At 48.1% G+C, this 25224-nt stretch overlaps 1 protein-coding gene across 5 annotated transcripts in view; it reads right to left on the bottom strand.

Annotated features, from left to right (window-relative positions):
- LOC117361664 overlaps positions 1–25224 on the bottom strand; it is a 162762-nt gene that overhangs the window by 7244 nt on the left and 130294 nt on the right. For all 5 annotated transcript variants that reach the window (XM_033947311.1, XM_033947314.1, XM_033947315.1 and 2 more), the window contains one exon: positions 14137–14238. In XM_033947311.1, the coding sequence (XP_033803202.1) occupies positions 14137–14238 (102 nt within the window). The remainder of the gene's footprint in view (positions 1–14136; positions 14239–25224) is intronic.

Below are 25224 nucleotides of genomic sequence, written 5' to 3'. Positions count from 1 at the left end.
GGCATGTTGACATAGGATCCCCGCAAAGAAGAGAAGCCAAAGCACGTGGAGACCAAAATGGCAATGGCAGATATGACCGTGTGTTCTACTTGGATATCCAAGATTGTTTCTGAGGTAAAAAGTGACATTTACTTGTCTCTGGATAACAGTTTACAGAGCATAAAGGACTGACGGCAGCCATTCAGGGAGCGGCGCGGAACCAGGCAGGAGTGCAAAAAGCTCATGCAGGTGATCAAGGCCACTAGCGTGCTCGACTTTAAGAATAAATGGGACATCCACGTGGGATCTCTACGTGGGTCGAGCAGCACTCTGACTTAATGGGGTGGGACAGTAGAGTGGGCAGACTTGATGGGCTATAGCCCTTTTCTGCCGTCATCTTTCTATGTTCTGCTGCCAAGAGAAGGAGTCAGCCGTCCAGTGAGGGAGGGGCAGGAGCGTGGAAAGCTCCTGCTGATACAGCACTGGATCGCTGGAATTAAAAGGGGGAAGGACCCGGGAAGATGGAAGCCTAAACCAGAGGCTCCTTCCCCGAAGGCCGCCCCGTTCTCCCTCCAGCGTGCGGCAGCGGTGCAGTCGGCGCCTGAGCGGCTGATCAAGCCTGGATCCCGCCTCCCACCTGTCGGAGTGCGTCCGAGTGGTCCTGGGGCAACAGCGGTGCAGCGGCTTATCGGCCTGCCTCCCCCACGTGTGGTGTGCGCGGTGCCAGCTGTTCCGGTTTCCTGGCTGGCGGAGGAGCGGAAGTGGGTGCTGAGGTCTGGTCCGGCCCGAGCGTGTCCACTGCAGAGCACCCCAGCGCGCTTTGTTTGACTGGGTGCTGCAGTGGAGAGGGGGAAGAGCAATTGGGCACCTGCAGGGAGTGCATTCAGCGCTGATTGGAGGACCCCTGCCTCAGCAGCCGGCATATTGAGTTCTGGCAGTGAAGGGCTCAGTCTTTGGAAAGGGCAAGGGTTTGGCTCAGATCGGGAGGGCTGGTTGTGAGCTTGGGGCCTCAGGGCGCCCCACCTTCCTGCTGGTGAGCAGACCTAGCCACCCCTGCTTGCCCGTGAGCGTCCCGAGTGCCGAGAGCCTGGGAGATTGCCCCAGCGGAGGGGATTGCTGCCTCGCCCACCCTGTGAGCCACCCCCCTATATTCACACCGACAGCAGCTGGGCGCGTAGGATGTCCCCCAGGAAGAAGTTGGACAGCTACGGATTTGCGGGGAAAAAGCAGAGTGCCCCGAAAGCGGCGGAAGCTAGTCCGCCACGGGTGACCGGGATGGCAGTGTCGGAGGCTGCTGTGAGGGGTGGCATGGATCTTCCGGATCGACCTGGCGGTGATATGCAGGGAGGCTCCGTGGAGACACAGGACTCCCTTAGGGAATTGCTGTTGGACATTCGTAGAGAACTGCAGTCCCTGCGTCATGATGTTACCACAGCTGTAGCGGATTTAAAACGAGATCTGGGAGAGCAGGCGAAGTGGTAGAATGCGGTGGAAGCCCATGTCAACACCATGACTGAGGACATTATTGCCAGGCAGCAGGCAGTGGCTGGGGTCCGAACGGAGGAGGTGGCGATATGGGACAAGTTGGAAGATTTGGAGAACAGATCCCGACGATGTAACCTCTGAATCCGAGGGGAGCCGGAAGAAAGTGCCTATCAGAATGCCCGTTGGACGGCTTTGGACATCTGTACGGACATCCTCACCAGTGCTCTGGCGGGTGAAGGGCAAGTGCCGGAAATTGAAATAGAACGAGCTCTTCGGGCTTTGGGACATCCGAGATCTAACTTGCCCCGAGACATTGTTTTGTGCTTAAGCAGCTATCGGGTGAAAGAGGACATATTTCATGCCGCACGGCAGCAAAGGGATTACAAATGGAATAACTTGCAGGTGGACATTTATCAAGATGTGGCGGCAGCAACCTTGCGCAAGTGGAGGGATCTGCAAGCGGTGACCACCTATCTCAACAGAGAGGGCCTCAGATATCGGTGGCTCTACCCATTTGCCTTGGCGCTGACGGTAGGGACTGTGATGTGACGGGTCCGTACGGTGGCGGAGGCCTGGTCGGTGCTGCGGGAACTTGGCGTTCCTAACCTTCCTGATTTAAACTCTTTTTTTTTTTTTTCTTTTCCTCTTCTTCTTTTTCCATTCTTTTCTTTTGCCCCTTCCTTATATGTTTTTTACCCTTCTTTGTTTCTTCTTTCTTAGACCGAGATAATTGTAACTTTTTCCCCCTTTTTCCTAGTGTATCCAGTTAGTCATGAAACCTTTTTAAGTTTTAATACTGTTTGTTATTTATTCTACTGTTTTTAAAATTTGTTAAAATTTGTTTTTAGGACTGTCTGTTTACCCATAAGGTGTTTTAAACTGTACATCGCTTAGAAAATTTTTTATAGGCGATTTATCAAATAAAATTGAACTTGAACTTGAACTGAAGGGGATCCTCCCAGGGAGCGAGCGGAGGAGCAGGCTGGCCCTTCTGAATGGCAGCGGCAGACCAGAGGAGCAACGGCCCGGATTGCAGGGAGCCATAAACCTCCATGTCCACCCCCATGAGAAGATTAATTGTTGGTTGGGTTGATCTTTGCAGTATACTTGTTGTGGGTCAGAGAGAGTGGGAAGGCGGCTGACCAGCAGAGGAGGGAGGCTGTAATGGAAGGCGAAGAGAGACAGGAGCGGAGAGAAGCAGGAGGAGAGTCGGGAGCAGGAGAGTAAGCAGGCGGAAGCAAGGCAGGCACAAGAGAGAGAGGGGCAGAGGTGAGAGATAGCTCCGCCCACCCCTCCGATGTCACCTGCACATCGAGGCCAAGCTCCTCCTTAAAAGGAAAGGAGCCAACGGCGTAGCGAGCACTGGGAATCCAGAGAAAGTGGGAAGGCGGCTGACCAGCAGAGGAGGGAGGCTGTAGTGGAAGGCGGAGAGAGACAGGAGCGGAGAGAATCAGGAGGAGAGTTGGGAGCAGGAGAGTAAGCAGGCAGAAGCAAGGCAGGCACAAGAGAGAGAGGGGCAGAGGCGAGAGATAGCTCCGCCCACCCCTCCGACGTCATCTGCACATCGAGGCCGAGCTCCCCCTTAAAAGGAAAGGAGCCAACGGCGCGCAGCCATTCAGCGCTTGGCGAAGGCGAGCGGCAAAGGTGCTCGCCTTAGCGAGAGCGCCTTTGCAAAGGGCCTCCAAGAAGGCCGTATTTGTAACTCTAAGGGCTCTGGAAAACCGCCAAGGTAAGGACTCAACTTGCAACAGAGCGGAATTAGGCCAACAGTCACACACAGCAGTCACACAGAACTAACTAATAAATTCTCGCACTATATCGTATTCTTTCTCAAACTTTATTTTAAATTAATCCTCCTAAACAGGCAGTCCTTTCTAGCTCTCTAACCAGCGGATAGTCCTTTCTAAACCCATAGCAGGCAGACCTTCTCAGACACACTAACCTTTCGAACTCTCAAATCAATTAACAGGCAGACTTTTCTTTCAAACTCTCAAATTAACCAACAGGCAGACTTTTCCAACTAACTAACAAGCAGGCATACCTATATAACAACTTGAAAATGGCAGGGAGAACAAGAAGCGCCAGGACTACAATCAAGACCAGCATTCCAATCACCGAAGGGATCCAGGGGATGGCCACGGACTATGTACAGACAGAGGATGACCCTGGACGGTGGACAGAGGCCTCTGTGCAGACAGAGGCCATCCCTCAGCAGTACGCTACAGTCTCTACGCAGACAGAGGAGGTGGGCCAGCTAGATGGAGACATCTTACAGGAACTTCAGTAAAGCATTTGATAGCGTCCCTCATCGAAGATTACTGAACAAGCTGAAATCGATAGGATTAGGAGACACTCTAATTACATGGGTTGGGGATTGGCTGAGCGGTAGACTTCAGAAGGTGGTGGTGAACGGTACCCCATCCGAAGCATCGGACGTGATCAGTGGAGTGCCGCAGGGCTCGGTCCTGGGCCCGATTCTATTTAACTTATTCATAAGAGATATGACGCAAGGACGCCGACAACGCCAAACTTTGCAACATAGTAGGCAAAAGCTTATTACCTGATAATATGACACACGACCTACTGTTGCTGGAACAATGGTCAACTACTTGGCAGCTAGGCTTCAATGCTAAAAAATGCAAGATAATGCACCTGGGTAAGAGAAACCCGCGTAGAACTTATGTACTAAATGGTGAGACCTTGGTTAGGACCACGGCGGAACGCGACCTAGGGGTGATCATTAGTGAGGACATGAAGGTTGCCAATCAAGTGGAGAAGGCTTCCTCCAGGGCAAGACAAATGATGGGGTGTATCCGCAGAGGTTTCGTCAGCAGGAGACCTGAAGTTATGATGCCGTTGTACAGAGCCATGGTGAGGCCTCACTTGGAGTACTGTGTTCAGTTTTGGAGACCACACTACCGAAAGGACGTGCTGAGGATCGAGTCGGTTCAGCGAACGGCCACCAGGATGGTCTTGGGGCTCAAGGATCTCACGTATGAAGAAAGATTTAAAAAATTGCGGCTGTACTCACTTGAGGAAAGAAGAGAACGGGGAGATATGATTGAAACATATAAGTACATCACGGGACACATCGAGTCAGAAGATGATATCTTCTGGCTCATGGGACCCTCGACCACCAAAGGGCATCCGCTGAAAATCAGGGGAGGGAAGTTTCATGGCGACTCCAGGAAGTACTTCTTCACTGAAAGAGTAGTGGATCATTGGAACAGACTCCCACTGCAGGTGATAAAGGCCAGCAGCGTGACGGATTTTAAGAGAAAATGGGATACTCACGTGGGATCTTTAAGGGAGTAAATTCAGGGGAGGGGATACTTGGAATGGGCAGACTTGGTGGGCTATAGCCCTTTTCTGCTGCTTTTTTCTATGTTTCTATGAACTGTGGAGCCTAAGGGAGGAGGTCAAGCGCTTGAGAAGCATCAGAGAGGATGAGGCCTTCATCGACGGAGTCGTCCAGGAGATGTCCCAAATCACCGAGCAGGCGCAGTCCATCCCAGTGACGCCCAAACCTTCAGCTTTGAAACCAACGATTGGGGTGCAGGAGATGGCTGGTGACGCCGACTCCTGGCAGCTGGTAACCTCCTCCACAGGTAAGCACAGAAGACCCCACCCTTTCTCAGTTTCTTCTTCTTTTTCTCTCAAACAGGGCAGTTTTACATCAACCCCTCAAATCACCCTGAGGAACAGATTCCAGATCTTACAGGAAGGGACTGCCGACGAGATACAGGAATATGTCCAACACTTGGCTCCAACCCCAGAAACAACGGATTGGCTCCCCCCGAAGAAGCGCAGAGTGGTAGTCATTGGGAACTCCATGCTGAGGGGCACCGAGGGACCAATCTGCAGACCGGATATACAATCAAGGGAGGTTTGCTGCCTGCCTGGAGCCAGAATCGGAGATGTCACCACCTGTCTAGATAGACTTCTCAAGCCCCAGGACCACTTTCCCATGCTTCTCATCCACGTCGGAACGAACGATACTACCAGGAACACACCGGAGAGTATACCCAAAGACTATGGAGCCCTGGGTGAGAAGCTGAAGCAGTTGGGAGCGCAGGTGGTCTTCTCCTCGATCCTCCCAGTAAGAGGCAAGGGCAGAGCCAGGGAGGAGCGTATCCCGAGGACTAATGAGTGGCTACACGGATAGTGCAGGGAGATGAACTTTGGATTCCTAAACCATGGAGAGGCACTACAGGGACTTCAGGGACCAGACGGACTCCACCTGACCAGAAGAGGTAAGAATGTCTTCGGACATCGATTAGCCCGCCTACTTCAAAGGGCTTTAAACTAGGTAAGTTGGGGGAGGGTACCCACTCACATACCGGCACAGTAAGTAACTATCCAGAAGGGGTGAGTCGCAATTACACTTCTGAGTCCGAGGTAAGTGCACACACTGTAAACAATGCTTTTGGAGTCACTCTAACTCAGGCGGGAAACTCTACACAGGAACTTAGCATAAGGTATGGAGGGCTATGTATGTTAATGCACACAGTTTGGGCAATAAAATTCTGGATTTAGAGACAGAAATAATGAACGCCGACCTAGACGTAGTGGCGATTTCCGAAACTTGGTTCACAGACTTACATGGGTGAGATATGGTTATACCAGGTTATAACCTACTTCGTCGAGACAGGGAGGGCAAGTTAGGAGGAGGGGTAGCACTATACACTAAAGCAATGTTTTTCAACCTTTTTACACCTATGGACCTGCAGAAATAAAAGAATTATTCTGTGGACCGGCATCAGTCCATGGACCGGCAGTTGAAGAACACTGAGCTAAGTCATGGGCCAGACCCCGCCCATCTCTACCCAATCTCCACCCCAGATCCCACCCCCATAATAGTACTAATTGCACCTTACACATCCCTTGCCTCATCTGGAAGCCTTCCCTCTGATGTTGCAACGTCAGAGAGAATGCTTCCGGTTCAGTCGCAGGATGCCCATAGGAGCCGATGCCCGTGGCTTTGTGCACTGAATCAGTTAGGAAGAGGGAGCTGGCTCGAAGATAACGCTGCATCGATCACATAATGGACTGGTGGTTGAAGAATACTGTTTTGGGCCTGATGCACGTGCTGGCCCTGTGGACCGGCAGGAAATTTCTATGGACCGGCACTGGTCCATGGACCGGTGGTTGAAGAACACTGCACTAAAGAAGACATCAAAACTACCAGAATCACAGATGTCAAGTACACCGGGGAGTCCCTCTGGGTGAACCTGGCTAGAGGAAACGAAAGATGCCTGTATCTTGGTGTGGTATACAGACCTCCAAGACAATAGGAAGACAAGAATATGGAATTAATCGAAGACATTGAAAACATCACTTTGCGTTGGGACACAGTACTGTTAGGGGACTTCAAATGCCCGATGCAGATTGGAACGCACTTTCCGCAAAAACCAGCGGCAGCAGAAGGTTGTTAACCTCCATAAAGGGTGCACGGCTCAAACAATTGGTATTGGCGATACTGGACCTGGTACTCACCAACGGAGAAAGCGTATCAGAAGTTTTGGTAGATGATATGCTGGCCTCCAGCGACCATAACATGGTTTGGTTCAACCTTAGGAAAGGTTTCACCAGATTAACCACAACAACAAAGATCTTTAACTTTCGGGGCACTGACTTCAAACGCAAGGAAGATTTCGTCCGTCGGGCACTGCAAGACCAGGCTGAAACCGATAATGTGGAGACTATGTGGTCAACCCTGAAATCTATCCTACGCGAAGCAACAAACCGCTATATAAAAATGGTAAGCAAACGACGGAGAAACAATAAACCCCAGTAGTTCACTACAGAAATCTCAGACTTCGTTAAATAGAAGAAAAAAGCATTTATTTCCTACAAACAATCAGGTAAAGGAGATGCAAAAAAAGAAGACTATCTGGCCAGGTCTAAAGCTGTCAAAACGGCAGTCAGAGAGGCCAAGCTTCGAATAGAAGAGAATCTAGCGAATGATTTTAAGAAAGGGGAAAAATCCTTCTTCAGGTACATCAGTGATAGAAAAAGGAACACAGGTGGGATAGTACGCCTTAGGAAAGCAGACGGGAATTATGTAGAATCGGATTCTGATAAAGCAGAACTACTAAATGAATACTTCTGCTCAGTCTTTACCTGCGAGGCACCGGGGTCCAGCCCACAGTTGCAAGCAAAGCAAAGCTCGGAAGACCCGTTCAGGAATTTCGAGTTTACACCCTGCAGCGTCTACTGCGAACTATCAAGACTCAAAGTGCACAAAGTCATGGGACCGGACAATCTACACCCCAAGGTGCTTAGAGAGTTGTGTGATGTCCTGGCAGAGCCGTTATCCGTGCTCTTCAATCTTTCCATGAATACGGGAAGAGTCCCTCTTGATTGGAAAACAGCTAATGTCATCCCTCTCCACAAAAAGGGATGCAGGGCAGAGGCTGCGAACTACAGACCGGTGAGTCTCACATCCATAGTGAGTAAACTCATGGAAACACTAATTAAGCACAAACTAGATACGATCCTGGACGAGGAAAATCTATGGGATCCCCGCCAACATGGATTTACCAAGGGAAGGTCCTGCCAATCCAACCTAATTAGCTTCTTCAATTGAGTAACGAGAAAGCTGGATGTGGGGGAGTCCCTAGATATCGTGTACTTGTACTTCAGTAAAGCTTTTGATAGTGTCCCTCACCGCTGGTTATTGAGCAAGATGAAATCGATGGGTTTGGGAGAAACATTAACTGCATGGGTCAATGATTGGCTAAACGGTAGACTTCAGAGAGTGATGGTAAATGGCACCCTTTCAAAAACGTCGGAGGTGACCAGTAGAGTGCTGCAGGGCTCGGTCTTGGGCCCAATCCTTTTCAACATATTCGTAGGAGACCTAACTCAGGGGCTTCAAGGTAAAATCACATTATTCTTGATGACGCCAAACTATACAACATAGTAAGTAAAGGCACCATGCCCGACAGTATGACGCAGGACCTACTTCGATTGGAACATTGGTCCTCGACTTGGCAGCTAAGCTTCAATGCTAAAAAATGTAAGGTCATGCACCTTGGCAGCAAAAATCCGTGCAGAACTTACATACTAAATGGTGAAACCTTAGCTAGAACTAGGGCAGAACGTGACTTGGGGGTGATCATTAGCGAAGACATGAAAACAGCCAATCAAGTGGAGAAGGCTTCATCAAAGGCAAGACAAATGATGGGTTGTATCTGTAGGAGTTTCGTCAGCCGGAAGCCTGAAGTCATAATGCCGTTGTACAGATCCATGGTGAGACCTCATCTGGAATATTATGTACAATTCTGGAGACCACATTACCAAAAAGATATACTGAGAGTTGAGTCGGTTCAACGGATGGCCATCAGGATGGTCTCGGGGCTCAAAGATCTCCCGTATGAGGAACGGCTGAAAAGATTACAGCTATACTCATTCGAGGAACGTAGAGAGAGAGAGGAGACATGATTGAAACGTTTAAATATATCACGGGCCGTATCGAGGTAGAAGAGGATATCTTCTTTCTTAAAAGGTCCCTCGGCCACAAGAGGGCATCCGCTGAAAATCAGAGGTAGGAAATTTCATGGCGACACCAGGAAGTATTTCTTCACTGAAAGGGTGGTTGATCATTGGAATGAACTTCCAATTCAGGTGATTGAGGCCAGCAGTGTGCCAGACTTTAAAAGGAAATGGGATATACATGTGGGAACTCTAGGGGGGTAATGTCATGGGGGGTGGGTCATTAGAGTGGGCAGAATTGATGGGCCATGGCCCCTTTCTGCCGTCATCTTCTATGTTTCTAGGTTTGGAGGTGGGCGGGGGGAGTGAGTTCTTGTATGGATTGCGGGATTGTTTGGGGGGTCTGTGGGAGACCAGGTCATAGGTATCCGGGAGAGCTGTTGTGGGCAGTACGTTGCATGTATATGATGTGTTATTGAGATGCTGGGGGGTGGCTGGGGTGGTGGAGTCGCTTCTTTCTCAGGGCTCTTGAGATATGTTTGGATGGTCTCGAGATGTAGTTTTGGGTTGGGTTCTGTTGGGTGGGGGTTGTGCGTGGTGGGGGAGGGGTTGGACTTTGGGTTGTGGGGGGGGGGACAGGGTACTCTCTGTCTAGTATTGGCTTTGGATGGTACACTGATGCACTGGTGGGGCCTGGTCAGGGGCTGGGGTGGCCGGGTCCTTAGGATTTTGAGGGTGGAGTATGTGGAGTGGTTAGTGGTAGTGGATCCTGGTTAATTTTGTTACTTGGAATGTGGGGGGAATAAATTCCCCCATCAAGCGCTCAAAAATTTTACAACATTTACAGCGTCATAGGGTGGATGTGGCCTTTCTCCAGGAGACCCATTTGAATGCTCTTGAACACATGAAATTGAAGCAATGGTGGGTGGGGGAGTGTGTTGTGGCATCTGCTACGGGGAAACACAGGGGGGTAGCGATTTTGTTCCGTAAGGGCTTACTAGAGAATCTACAAATCTTAGCCAGGGATGCGGAGGGTAGGTATGTGCTCTGTCGAGGGACATGGTATTTTGCTGTGTATATGCTCCTAATGACTGTGATCCGGCTTTCTATGCCAACTTGACCCGCTTGTTGCTGCCCTATGCCCATGTCTCCCTTGTTGTTGGGGGGGACTTCAACACTGTTCGAGACTCTAGTCTGGATTGCACGGGACCAGGGGGTGCTCAACGTCGGGCTGGAGAGAGGGAGCTCCAAAGATTTAGTGATAACTAGGATTTAATCGACCCCTGGAGGGTACTGCATGGCTCCGAGAGGGATTACACCCATATGTCCCGGGCACACGGCACGCAGTCTCGTATTGATTATATTTGGGTAACGGAACAGATGTTTCGGAAGTTGGAGCGGGTGGAGATCGGTCCCTATACAATTTCTGATCATGCCTGGTGTCGTGGCAAGCTGGAAGGGGGCCTCAGGGGAAGTGGCGCTGGGTTTTTCCACTAGCGTTGTATAGGGATCCAAACTATAGGGAACGGTTGCTGGGTACCTGGGCTGAATACAAGAGGCATAATGCTCACTCGGAAGAGGACCCTGTCTTATTTTGGGAGGCGGCGAAGGCGGTGTTGAGGGGGGATACCCTAAGCTACAGTAGTCATGTGAGAAAAGCTCGCGATAGGGAAATTTTGCGTCTGGAGAGGGAAGTAGCTAGAGCCCGGAGATGGTATGGCCAGACTGGTGACCCCAGGCACAAACAGGAATTGATGGAGTATCAGGTGGCCTTCAGTTCCTTACTTCATCAGCGGGCCTGCAAATCCCTCGCTTATTATAAGTACCAGCTTTATAAATATGGGAATAAGGGGGGGGGAACTACTGGCCCGCCTGGTGTCTAGCAGAACGGGCCCTCGAAGGGTTCAGGCCCTGAGGAACGAGCAGGGGGCAAGAGTTACCACTGATCCAGAGATTGGTGACATATTTTTTCATTATTTTAAGCATCTCTATGCCCCCCTGTCGGAGGACAGAGGGCCTCTATTTGGATGGGATACCGTTGCCCCGTATTTCTGAGATGGACAGGGAGCGTCTGAACGCTGCAATAACACTGGAGGAAGTGTATTGGGCAATAGGGAACAGTCCTCTGCTGAAGGCACCCGGTGAGGATGGTATGCGCATCGAATTTTATAAGCTTTTGGGTGAGGAGATTGTCCAGCCCCTCGCTCGGATGTTTAATGTCATGGTTGGAGCAGAGGCTTTACCGGAGGGTATGAATATGGCACGCATTTTGCTATTACCCAAACCGCATAAAGACCCTGAAATAGCAGGCTCCTATTGTCCTATTTCTTTATTGAATACGGAGGTGAAATTGTTAGCAAAAATTTTGGCAAAGCGGCTGGCTGCTGTGCTTCCCTCCCTTATCCACGAAGCTGAGGTGGGCTTTGTGAGGGGTCGAACCATCACTAAAAATGTATGAAAATTATTGCTGTCTTTGGAACAGTGTGCGGCGTGCGATCTCCCATCGGTGCTGATTAGCTTTGATGCCGAGAAGGCGTTTGATAGGGTGCGCTGGGATTTTATCTATGAAACATTGGCGGCCTAAGATTTTGACAGTTTTTTTGTATCGGCGGTGCACACATTGTATGCTCTTCCTTAGGCTAGAATAGTGTTGAAGGATTTTGAGACGGTTCCCAATTTCTAGGGGGACGAGACAGGGTTGCCCCTTATCTCCGTTGTTGTTTGTGCTCACTCTGGACCCCTAATCCGGGATATCCATGCGATGCCATCTATACGGGGGATTAATATTGGTGCATGTGATATGTGAAAATTGTCTTTTATTTGTAAATTCACTTGATGTAAGAATTTAAAAATGAATAAAGATTTAAAAAAAAATATTGGTGCATCATCCTTTAAATTATCGGCCTTTGCGGATGATATCTTAGTTCACTTAACGGATCCTTTGCCCTCCCTGACGGCCTTGTTCAACGAATATGGAGACTTTGCTGGGTTCCACTTGAATTTGGACAAATCGGAGGCGTTAACATCCTCTGCGGCAGTTCAGGCCCAATGGGGGACTGAATTCCCTCTGACCTGGGCGAAGGGACAATTTGTGTATTTGGGGACTTTGATAACTATGCCAGTTCACCGTTTGTATCACCTTAATGTGGATAAGCTTCAGCAACAGATGGATCTTTTGCTGGATACCTGGAGCGCCTTGCCCCTTTCTCTGATGGGGCACATTTCTATGGTTAGGATGTTCATTTTTCCCAAATGGCTCTATGTACTGCAGACTTTGCCGCTCTGTTTGCTGAAGAAAGATTTACGCAATCTTTATAAAGGAATTTCCCGCTTTTGTTGGGCGGCCAAGAAACCAAAATTGCAGATGTCTCAGTTGCTGGAGACTTGGCGGAGGGAGGGGTTGGGCTTACCGGATATGAGGGTTTATAATTATGCGTGTTTGCTTCGCCATTTGGGAGATTGGGTGAATATGACCAGTAGTTACACCCCTCTTTGGATGGAACGTGAGTTTTTTGCTCCTTATGACGTGTTTGCGCTTTTGCATAGTCCACGGAGGGCCTTGCCCCCTTCTCTCTGATCCAGTATAATATTTAGAGCATTGCAAGTGGCCTGGCATTGGCTTGTGCAAGCCCTGGGTGGGGATTTGACGGTTACTGATCTCTTGCCCTTGCGGGGTAACCTGGCCTTCCCTCCGGGATGGGACTCCAGAGAGTTCCTGTCCTGGGGAGCAAAAGGGGTTTCTCGTTTAGAACATATTTTGGGGGATGATGGGGAGTTGTTGGCACGTGCAGATTTGCTAGCTAAGGTGGGGGAGATCTGGGGCGCGCAGTTTGCGTGTCTTCAAGTGGAGCACTATCCCTCGATAGAGCACAATTGCGATTACATATGGGGGCCAGGCTGCGAGAACTGTTTGCTCAGGAGGAGGGGGTGTCCCTCTCGGTGTCAAGCATTCATGCTAGCTTGCAAGAGTTACAACCAGCCAAAGATTACCAGAACATCCGGGGTAAATGGGAGGGGGAATTGCAAATTAATTTGGGGCAATGGGATGTAGCCCGTACCTTGAGGGCGACGCCATGGGTTACCCCGTGTGCTTGGTTGAGGGAAATGCATTATAGGGTGACATTACGTGCATATTACACTCGCACACAGTTGTATTATAGTGGGGGTCTCCCTACACCACTGTGTCATAAATGTGGGTTAGGGAGAGACACTTTGGGACATGCCTTCTGGACCTGCCCTATCATCCAGCGCTTCTGGAGGCGTATAATCTCTTACATGTCCGGGTTGATTGGGAGAGCCCTGCACAGTACCCCGGCTCACTTTGTCTTGAATTTGCCAGAGGCTTTTGGCCACTTGCCTAGTGGGAATCAGGCTCTGTGCAGGAAGATGAGTTTACTGGCCAGGAAATGTATTCTTCAATGCTGGACGGTCTCTGACCCTCCGGCGTTTTGGCATTGGCGGAACCAGTTGCATCAGTTGGCCATCTGGGAGGCGCGAGATGCGGCAGGGGCCAGGAAGCGTAAGTTGTTGTTCCTGAATATTTGGGAACCATATTTGCAAGATTTGCATCCAAAGGGCCGTAGTATGGTATTGAGATGGGTGTCCTAAAGTGGGTGCCCGGATAGTTGGGCTGGGAGAGTACTGGTGAGTATTGGTGGGGAGTACCTTTGGGGTGGGGGGTTTGGGATGGGATTGAGGGGTATGGGTAGGTTATGGGCTTTTGCTATGGACAGGGAACAGGGGATTCAGTGGGGGGGGGGAGTGGTGTGGCTTCTTCGGGGCTCATCAGAGTCCAGTGCCTCGGAGTGCCTTTCTGCTCTCCTTCCCATGCACGCTTTCAGTGGTGTGCGTTGGAGGGGGGGAAGTTTGGTTGATATTCCTCTTGTTTTGTCCTTGTATGTTATACTATTTATATGATGCATATTTGTTTTGTATTGCGCACCTTTGGGGTGCCTTGCTACTGTGTTCTTGTTGTTTGCATCAATAAAAATTGTTTGAACCTTAAAAGGGGGAAGGTGTATATATTCACTCGATAAGATGCACCTACATGTCCACCCACTTTTTGGGGGGGGAAAAAGTGCATCTTATGGAGCGAAAAATATGGTACTTTGAACAACATGCTGGAACATGTCCTCTCCTTATACAAGTTTCATATAAGTAGGTGACATGGATGGTCTCTATCTGCCTTCATTTTTCTGTTTCTGTGTTTCCCTGCAGCACCTCCCTTTTGCTCACCTGAGGTTTCCATAGAGTGAAGTTTCATCTTTAATGACTCGCATGTTGTTTCCAAAATGTGCAGTCTCTCCATATGCATCATACACAGCATCTCTCTGTCAACTGAGAACAAAGATACATTGCTGCAGAATCTTTCAAAAGAAAACAAACATGGATGTGGTCCTTTGCAGTGATCTGAAAGCTTATGACTGCCAAAGAACATATAACCCAATAACCTTTCCCAGACAGCAGTATGTGGAGAAATGTTTGCAATAGGTGTTTTCAACCCCAGTACTCAGGACACCCACATTGAGTATGCATGAGATAGGACTAAGTTATGAGACCCTGGTATAGAGAAAACATATAAGCAATATACTGTATATTGTTTAACTGTATAATTAATTTACCTTGAATTTAGCCCCCGTCTGTTTATCCCAACTAGTCACCCATCTTGTCCCCATCTAATAACTGCACTTGACCTTTCGGCTAAAGGATAAGCTGTATTATAGAAAAGCATTAGCCTATGGCCATCTTAGATGACTTGCTCTCAATCCTAGGCAAAGTGGTCATCACCTACAACCAGATCATCATACTAGGAGACTTTAATTTTACAGACTATCATAACATAACTGGATCACCAGCAGATTTCATCATGTCACTAACGGACTTGGGCTTCCACCAAATAGTCCCCTCATCAACTCATTCTGCAGGCTCTATCCTAGACCTAGTCTTTATTCAGAAGGACTCATCACTCGACACAAACACCTAGCTACTCCATCAATCCAGTATTCTGATCTAATCACCATCTGATCACATTTAACCACACATACACAGTGATACAACCACCAACCATGAAGCAACTCCAAGCTAGGAAAATCTACAACAATGACGCAATAGACCTAGAGGTCTTTCCAACCTAGCAGAAACACTAAACCTAACTCCAAATCCATTGATGAGGCTGCCACAGATCAGGTAAAAGCTCTCTACGAAGGCTTAGCACCAAAGAATTCAAATACTATCCCCGTAAATTCTCCTCCCTCTGGTTCACTGACAACCTAAGAACCAAGAAAAGAGAACTAAATAGATAAGAAAGGAAATGGTACAAGTCCAGACTCCCCAGGGACAAATCCAGCTGTAAGAAATTACATAAAGAATATAAGAAAGCTACCCACGATGCAAAAGGAGAAATTAGGTCCTTGCCTGCTAATTTTCTTTCTTTTAGCCTCTCCAGACCGGTATAGCTGAAAGAGTAATCTTACAGATGGATATATATCTGATCATGACCAGCAGGTGGAGACTGAAACAAAACTTTGGAACTGTACATAATAGGTTACTCCCCCTTATTCCCTCAGTCTGCCGAATAGCCAAGCAGAATTAACAACTATAAATAGAAAAAAAACAGGACTCCGAACAGGAGTAGCAACTAATAAATTCTGAACGCTGTTGGAAAATGCAAAGGAGCAAATGCAAATGTCAAAGGTCCCCTTACAGGTCAGGACTTGATGGGCCGCCACGGGAGCGGACTGCTGGGCACGATGTACCTATGGTCTGACTCAGCGGAGGCAACTTCTTATGTTCTCACAGTTCGCCAGCCAAGCCACAGCCACTGTTCTCCAATCTTCCCGGCCCTAGAAAAATACTGGAACCTGCAGAAAAAGCAAAAAATCTTCCCGCAAAAACAACACGACAAAGACAGGGTAGGGTGCTATACCTGTCTGGAGAGGATAAAAGAAAGAAAATAATCAGGTAAGAACCTAATTTCTCCTTCTTTAGCAACTCTCCAGACCGGTATGCTGAAAGAATAATCTTACAGATAGGATGTATCAAAGCAGTACCCATCAAGGGTGGGACCCCCCGAAGGGCCGACACCAGAACACACTCACTGAACACTGTGTCCCAACGTGCCTGAACGTCCACATGGAAGTGCCAGACAAAAGAATGCAAGGAAGACCAAACCGCAGCCTTACAAATATCCACTGGAGGCACCAGCAAAGACTCAGCCCAAGAAGCTGCCTGACCCTGAGAAAATCCGGAACACGCTTCTTCTAAAGAATAATTTGGTTGACTATGGATACTTTTCGCATTCCATGGGGCAAATAACTCATCTCTCTTCTAAAAAAAGTACACCTAGATCCCACCATTTCCTCTCATTATCGACCAATTGCCAACACGTTTTTTGACGTCAAGTCCGATGACACTGCTGACGCCTTTTGGCGCAAAGTTTTTTCCTTTAAATTTTCTGTTGGTGTCTCTGCCGCTGTGAGCAGAGGAGTGGAATTTGTTGCACATCAATTTTTGAGCTTTAGAAGGTACCTTTCCATTTTGCCTTAATTGATTTAGTATAAGTTGTAATGTTTGAGTGCTATTTATTGTATTTCTCCCCTTTACCTACTTGTTCCAGTTTGTATTAATAGAACATAATGATTAGTCTGTATAATTTTGTCTCATTTGTATTTGTCATCCCTGGCTTTTATTGTACATTACAATTATGTAATACACATTGAAATATTGGATATTGCATAAAATCAAAATTTAATAAACTTGAAACTTGATTTAGTCAGTTTAAATTGTTAACATTATATATTTTTGTGTTTGTGTTTCAGAGACTGACACCCAGTATAGAAGACTTTAGTATTTTGAATGTTTCGTTTGGCTTCCTGAAGAAACAATGAAAAGTGGCAATGATTGGGTAGTGAGTTTTTTGGGGGACTTAGTTCCCCTTTTTCCCCCATGTCTCTGAGCACAACCTTTCCACATATGAGAGTATGAATTAGAAATCCTTTGAAAAGTTTTTCTTGATTTCATTTATAGTGTTCTATGTAAGCGTGTTTTTATTTATTTTTGATTGAATTTTTCACGCTTCCTTTTTGGAATTGTTTCCTCCTTTTTGTTTTTAACATACCTTTGTTGACAAAAATGATAGAATCAATCGTTGCTAGTCAACTCACTATCTTGAGAAATTTTCAGTACTTCAACCATTTCAACAAGGATTTCGTTCTAATTTCAGCACCAAAGCCTTGCTGATCTCCCTACTTTCAAAAATTCAACAATTACAAAACAAATATGCTATTTTGCTTCAGTTTGATCTTTGCGCAGCGTTTGATGTAGTCTATCACGACATTCTGCTTTATTTACTTTCAGACATCGGTCTCAATCAGGCTGTTCTCGACTGGTTCTCTAAATACTTATCGTCTCATTTCTATTCAGTTAACATTAAAGGTGACACCAGTGGCGTACCTAGGGTATGTGGCACCCGGGGCCCATCATTTTTTGACACCCCCCCATGTAAAAAAATATTTTTTGTAATGACCATGAAACGGAATAAATGGTCAGAATAGAAACAGGCAGTGAAAATTTTCTTATATTCCAAACATAACATAACAAATTATGTCTGAATTGTCATGACATCAGAAGTACATATGGAGTAGTTGCAGGTGATGCTTGGGACAGTTCTGATTGTGTTAGTTCGGTTTTATGTGTTTTTTGAATAGAAGGGTTTTTATTTCTTTTTGAAGGTTTTGAAGTCTGTGGTCGATGTCAATTGGTTGTAGAGTTGGGGGTCGAGTGTTGCAGCTCGAATGGCTAGGAGGTTGTTGAACAGTTTTTTTCTTTTGACGTTTTTGGTTGGAGGGTGTGGGAATGATACGTGAGTTCTCCTATGTCTGTTTGAAGTGGATTGAATTATTTAGCTGAAGAAATTAGTTACCCCCTCATCCCACACACATTAATTCTCTTCCATTTTTGTTCCCATTATAAAAAACACTGATAAGTTCCCAGAAAAAAAATACATTAAAATAAGAAGTGAAAACAAAGGCCCCTACAGATGAGAACATAACATAAGAATAGCCTAACTGGGTCAGACCAATGGTCCATCATGCCCATGCTCACGTTTGCAGCCCATTCTCATGGTAGCCAATCCAGGACACTAATACCTGGTCAAAACCCAAAGAGTAGCAACATTCCATGCTACCGATCCAAGGCAAGCAGACACTTCCCCCATGTCTTAATAACAGATTATGGACTTTTCCTCCAGGAATTTGTCCAAATCTTTCTTAAAACCAGCTACACTATCTGCTTTTACCATAACTTCTGGCCACTTCATTTTTAAGTTTAGATCTTTCCTTTCAAACAGAGATCTTGCTAGATGTCAAATACAGCACAAGGTAACTTCACATGGACTTAGCTGTGCAGGAAATGTGAATCTCCTCATACACCCACCATATAGTGCAAAAATGTGCAAAAGTCTGTTTTTTTCTTTCGATCACTACATAGCCTAATGCCACACAAGCAGCGCTGTTACAAACATATTCTGTAGGTCAGTGCTAAAGATAACAAAGTTTCCTTCCTTGGACCAGAAGAAGATACTGATAAACCACTGGAAGAGATCCCAAAACAACACCCAAAGACCCACTCAGTGTGTGAACCAGTTGAGTGGAGTGGACTAACTGGGGGGTAGAAATGGGCCCAGAGTTTGCTCAGCAGAATTTCCCAGACCACCTCTTCCTCTCAACACATTGACACGCTGCCACCACCACCACCACTAGGAACACCTCACTGGGTAGGCCAGCTATGCTATAAACTTTATAAAACACATTATAATATTTTCTTATAAAGCACATATTTTAACTGAACTCTCTGACATCCTCAGCCTTTCCATTCACAAAAATAGAAGGAAGAAAAGTTCCCATTCCTGCTGTCTCATGTCCCCGGCCTATACAATATTTTTTTTCTGCAGACCCTTCAAAAGTCTGACCAAATCCTCGTTTCACTTGCATTATAAAGTACTGAGGATGCCATCTCTCCCCAATCCCAGGTCCTAAAGTCTAAGACAGTAGCGCAAACTAATGCTGCCAGATTCAGGAAAAAAAATTTCGATTCAATTCAGCCTATTGAATTGGTTTTTCAATTCGATTTTCCTGCCCAGTTGGGTGATTTTTTTCAAAACTCCTGGTGGGTTTTATAGCTTTTTCACCCCCTTTGGCTTCTCCTAACCACACTGGCGCTGTGGTGTAAATAAAATAAAGAAACAAAAAGACTTTTCCTCTCTCTGTTAAATCCTAGCTCACGTTTGCAGTCCAACACCAGCTCTGGCAGGATACACATTTCAAATCTGACATATTATAATCACAAAACAGAAAATAAAATTAATTTTTCTACCTTTTGTTGTCTGGTTATATTTCAAATCTTGTTGGTCCAAGGCTCTGGTTTTCTTCTGATAACTTGCTTGCTAGGGTCTCCTTCTTTCTTCTTTCTGTGTGCTAACCATCCATCTGCCAACTCTGTCCTCCCTTTCCATTTCCCTCCCCTCCCCAGGAAGTCTGGTATCTTTCCTTTTTTTCATCTCCCTCCACAAATCCACCTTTTCTTAACTACCCTTTCATCCGGCATTCTTCCTCCTTCCCCACCACCCCAGAGTCCACCATCTCTCCCTTTCTTTTCCCAATTACCCTCCTATCCAGTATCTCTATCCCTCCTCCACACCATCCCTTGTGTCCAATTTCTCTCCCTTTCTGTTCCTTCCCTCCCTAAATCCCATGGTCTATCATCTCTCTCCCTCTCCTCTATTTTCAGACGCATTATTTCTTCCTCCCCCCCCAAAGTTTGGCATATGCACGTCTCTTTGAACACCCCCTTCCCTCCGTGTACTTCTAAACCAGGGTCCCCCCCAAAGACCTGTCCCCCCTTAAAGGTCTGCCTGACCCCCCTTGTAGGCCTGTCCCCCTCTTGAAGGCCTGTCCCTCCCCCTTGTAGGCCTGTCCCCCCCTTGAAGGCCTGCCTGCCTGTCCCCCCCTTGAAGGCCTGTCCCCCCCCTTGAAGGTCTGCACCCCCCCCGAAGGCCTGCACCCCCCCCGAAGGCCTGCACCCCCTTGAAGGTCTGCACCCCCCCGAAGGCCTGCAGCCCCCCGAAGGCCTGTCCCCCCTTGAAGGCCTGTCCCACCCCCTTGTAGACCTGTCCCCCCTTGAAGGCCTGCCTGCCCCCCCTTGAAGGCCTGCCTGCCCCCCCTTGAAGGCCTGCCTGCCCCCCCTTGAAGGCCTGTCCCTCCCCCTTGAAGGTCTGCACCCCCCCCGAAGGCCTGTCCCCCCCTTGAAGGCCTGTCCCCCCCTTGAAAGCCTGCCTGCCTGCCCGCCCGCCCCACCCCGAAGGACCGCTCGCCCCCCTGGCCTCCCCGCACCACCTATGAAGCAGCACTACCTATGCTCCCGGCCTTGCCGTTCAGTCCCTCCCCCACCCCCCCCGAAGGACCGCTCGCCCCACTGACCTTCCTGCACCACCTATGAAGCAGCCGCAGCAGGATCGCAACGTCAGCTATCCCTGCGCTGCTTAGGCACTGCTTCCTGCGCCGCAGTCCCGCCCCTCCTCTGACGTCAGAGGAGGGGCAGGACCGCGGCGCAGGAAGCAGCGCCCAAGCAGCTCAGGGATCGCTGACATCGCGAACCTGCTGCGGGCTGCTTCACAGGTGGTGCAGGAAGGTCAGTGGGGCGAGTGGTCCTTCGGGGGTGGGGGGCGGACTGAACGGCAAGGCCGGGAGCACCCCCTCAGGGCTGGCACCCAGGGCGGACCGCCCCTCCCACCCCCCCTTGGTACGCCACTGGGTGACACCTCAAAATCCTGGCGGCCCCTTTGCGGGGTCCCTCAGGGTTCTCCGCTCTCCCCAATCTTGTTCAATCTCTATATGACCACATTGAACCTTTATAAGTTGTCAGCTTGGGATACACCAGCCTTTAAAATAAATCATATCTCCAAACTGCAAGCCTGTCTGTCCAGATGAAGCTAAATACTGCAAAAACAAAACTTTTATGGCTAGGCCCAAAATTGGACTGTCTTCCTCCAACTGTAACTTTGGATTCTGGGGTCTCCCTGCATATCGAGTTCTCTTCCAAGATATTGGGAGTTCTCATAGACTCTTCTCTTACTTTTAAGTATCAAATAAACTGTCTTGTCAAGAAGTGCTTTTTTAGCCTTCAAATGCTGACGAAGGTCAGAAACCTTTTCCACCAACAACACTTCTCTATCCTGGTTCAATCTATCATATTATCTTGGCTAGATTACTGTAATGCTATCTATCTCGGCATAACAAAGACCTGCCTTCAAAGACTCCAACTGATATAAAATACTGCTGCAAAATTAATTTTTGGAAAAAGTAAATTTGACCATGTGTCTCCTTTGCTTTTAAACCTTCACTGACTTCCGGTCCATCTCAGGATTCACTTTATGTTTAAATGATTTTTATTATTCCAGCAGTAAGAAGCAAATACAAACAGTAGTACCAGTCAGGAAATAACATTTTCAACAATATAATCAGTTCCCCTCCCATCCCCCCCTCCCCTCCCCTCCCCTCCCCAAGAATCCATGGCCCCTCCCCTCCCCAAGAATCCATGGCCAGTCCAACAGCTGAGAGTGGGAATAAAATCTTAAAGAGCGAAGGAGAAGGAGGCAGCGTGCTCGGGTAGCCTGACAGAGAGGGAGAGTCGGAGACAAAGAGTTCTGCACAGGGGAAGGAGGCAGGAAGAAGCACAGGACTCAGGGAAGCAGCGAGAGTACGATCCGCCCACCCCCACCGCGTCAGAGGCAGCGTCGGACTCCCCCTTGAAAGGGGGCGGAGCCAACGCGGAGAGCATTGAATCGGGTTGCCAGAGCGAAGGAGAAGGAGGCAGCGTGCTCGGGTAGCCTGACAGAGAGGGTGAGTTGGAGACAAAGAGTTCTGCACAGGGGAAGGAGGCAGGAAGAAGCACAGGACTCGGGGAAGCGGCGAGAGTACGCTCCGCCCACCCCCACCGCGTCAGAGGCAGCATCGGACTCCCCCTTGAAAGGGGGCGGAGCCAACGGCGTGCAGCCGTTCGGCGCGCGGCGAAGGCGAGCAGCAAAGGCGCTCGCCTTAGCGAGAGTGCCTTTGCGAAGGGCCTTTGAGAAGGGACAAGTCAACGGAGTAAGACAGAAGGGTAAAGAAGCGACAAGTACAGAAGGAAAGCACAGAAGGTAAGAGAGAAACAGACACAAAGGGCCAAGCCGTTCACACAAGTATACCAAGCAGGCAGAGGGAGAGAGTGAGAGAGAGGACACCAACGGCTGGTAGAGAGAGAGAGGACCCCAGCAGCAGGTAGAGAGAGAGAGAGACACCAGCACAGAGCACCAGCATAGAGAGAGAAGACACCAGCACAGAGAGAGAGACAGAGAAGACACCACCAACAGGCAGTGAGCGAGAGGACACCAGAGATAGTTAGAGAGAGAAAGAGAGGGCACCAGCACAGAGAGAGAGTCAGGGAGGACACCAGCAGCAGATAGGGAGAGAGAAAGGACACAAAGCGGACACAAGTAATCTCAAGTCACAAGTAATCTCAACTGATATATTAAAGTAGGAACAACAATGGAAGCAGAAGGAAGCCAGAAGATGAGCTTTCCAGTGTTCTGCACAGACTGTCATATGTATGACTATCTCCCCTCGGGGAGACAGTCATATGTATGCAGTCGGTGTCAGGAACTGAAAAGCTTGAAGAAGGAGGTCAAGCGACTAGAGGACAGGATACAGGAGATCGAAGGATTTCACACCATGGAGAGACACATTGAGAAGGAAGTCAGGGAACTCGAGAGAGAAGAAAATATGGACCGAAGCACAGGGAAAGGAACGGAGGACAGCAAAATACCAGGATCTAAAGTGCATATATGCTAATGCAAGGAGCCTAAGAAACAAAATGGGGGAACTAGAAGCCTTGGCCAACACAGAAGACATCGACATCACTGGAATCTCTGAAACATGGTGGAATGAGGAAAGCAAATGGGATACAGCACTACCGGGATACAAGCTCTATCGCCAGGACAGATCAGGACAAAAAGGAGGTGGAATAGCCCTATATATAAAAGAAGGCATACCATCCACAAAAATGGACACAGCAGAGACTGCCAGCAAGCTGGAATCTCTATGGATCAAAATACCGGGAAGGAAAGGGCCTGAAATAAAGATGGGCCTATTTTATTGCCCACCCGGGCAAACCAGAGATATCGATGAGGAAATGGAAGCCGAGATGTAGCGAGAATGCAAAAGCGGCAACACGGTTATTATGGGAGACTTCAACTACCCTGGGATAGACTGGAGTCTTGGAAGCTCGAAATGCACTAGGGAGACAAAATTTCTGGAAGCTACACAGGATTGCTTCATGGAACAGCTTGTTAGAGAACCGACGAGAGGAAATGCCACTCTGGATCTAATCCTAAATGGGTTAAGGGGACCTGCAAAGGAAGTAGAAGTAGTGGGACCGTTGGGAAACAGCGATCATAATATGATCAAGTTCAAGGTTGAGGTAGGAGTGTCAAAAGGCAAGAGATCCATTGCGACAACCTTTAACTTCAGGAAAGGAAACTACGAAGCAATGAGGGAATTGGTAAGGAAGAAACTTAGGAACACTTCCAAAATATGGCTAACGGTAAATCATGCCTGGTCCTTCTTCAGGGACATGGTGAGCGAGGTGCAAAATCTGTATATCCCCAGATTCAGGAAGGGGTGCAAAAAGAATCGAACAAAAGACCCGGCGTGGATAACCAAAACAGTGAAGGAAGCGAAAGGCAATAAGAAAAATTCATTCAAGAAATGGAAAAAGGACAAAACTGAGGGGAACTGGAAAGAGCACAAGAAGCATCAAAAAGAATGTCACCGTGAGGTTCGGAAAGCCAAAAGAGAGTATGAAGAGAGGCTAGCCAGGGAAGCAAGAAATTTCAAACCATTCTTCAGATATGTTAAAGGGAAGCAGCCAGCTAGAGAGGAAGTGGGACCGCTGGACGACGGAGACAGGAAGGGAGTGGTGAAGGAGGAGAAGGTAGTGGCAGAAAGGCTTAACATGTTCTTCTCGTCTGTATTTACAAACGAAAACACGTCCAACATACCGGAACCTGAGCAATTCTTCAACGGAAGTCAGGCAGAAAAATTAACATTCATAGAAGTGAGCCTTGAGGATGTTCGTAGGCAGATAGAAAAACTAAAAACTGACAAATCCCCGGGTCCGGATGGCATACATCCTAGGGTTCTGAAGGAATTAAAGGAGGAGATAGCGGAACTACTGCAGCAAATTTGCAACTTATCCCTGAAAACAGGCGAGATCCCGGAAGATTGGAAGATAGCCAACGTTACGCCCATCTTTAAAAAGGGATCAAGAGGTGACCCGGGAAACTACAGGCCGGTGAGCCTGACTTCGGTTCCGGGGAAAATGGCAGAAGCACTGATAAAAGAAAACATCGATCAACATTTTGAAAAACATGAACTTCTGATAACCAGCCAGCATGGTTTCTGCAAGGGAAGATCGTGCCTAACAAACTTATTGCACTTCTTCGAAGGGATCAACAAACGGATGGACAAAGGAGACCCCATAGACATCATATATCTAGATTTCCAAAAAGCCTTTGACAAGGTGCCCCATGAACGTCTACTCCGGAAACTGAAGAACCATGGGGTGGAAGGAGACGCACATAGATGGATCAGAAACTGGTTGGAGGGTAGAAAACAAAGGGTAGGAGTGAAGGGTCACTACTCCAACTGGAGGAGGGTCACGAGTGGTGTCCCGCAGGGCTCGGTGCTCGGGCCGCTGCTATTTAATATCTTCATAAATGATCTAGAAACAGGGACGAAGTGCGAGATAATAAAATTTGTGGACGACACCAAACTATTTAATGGAGCTCGAACTACAGAGGACTGCGAAGAATTGCAAAGAGACTTGAACAAACTAGAAGAATGGGCGGCGAAATGGCAGATGAAGTTCAACATTGAGAAATGTAAAGTATTACATGTGGGGAGCAGAAACTCGAGGTACAACTATACAACGGGAGGGATGTTATTGAATAAGAGTACCCAGGAAAGGGACTTGGGGGTAATGGTAGACATGACAATGAAGCCGTCGGCACAGTGTGCAGCGGCCGCTAAGAGAGCGAATAGATTGCTTGGTATAATCAAAAAGGGTATTACAGCCAGAACGAAAGAGGTTATCCTGCCGTTGTATCGGGCGATGGTGCGCCCGCATTTGGAGTACTGCGTCCAATATTGGTCGCCGTACCTTAAGAAGTATATGGCGTTAGTCGAGAGGGTTCAGAGGAGAGCGACACGTCTGATAAAACGTATGGAAAAC

This window comes from Geotrypetes seraphini, chromosome 5 (assembly GCF_902459505.1).
Source record: "Geotrypetes seraphini chromosome 5, aGeoSer1.1, whole genome shotgun sequence".
Taxonomy (NCBI): domain Eukaryota; kingdom Metazoa; phylum Chordata; class Amphibia; order Gymnophiona; family Dermophiidae; genus Geotrypetes; species Geotrypetes seraphini.
Note: the sequence above shows the minus strand (reverse complement) of the source record. Positions and strands in the feature narration are given on the sequence as shown.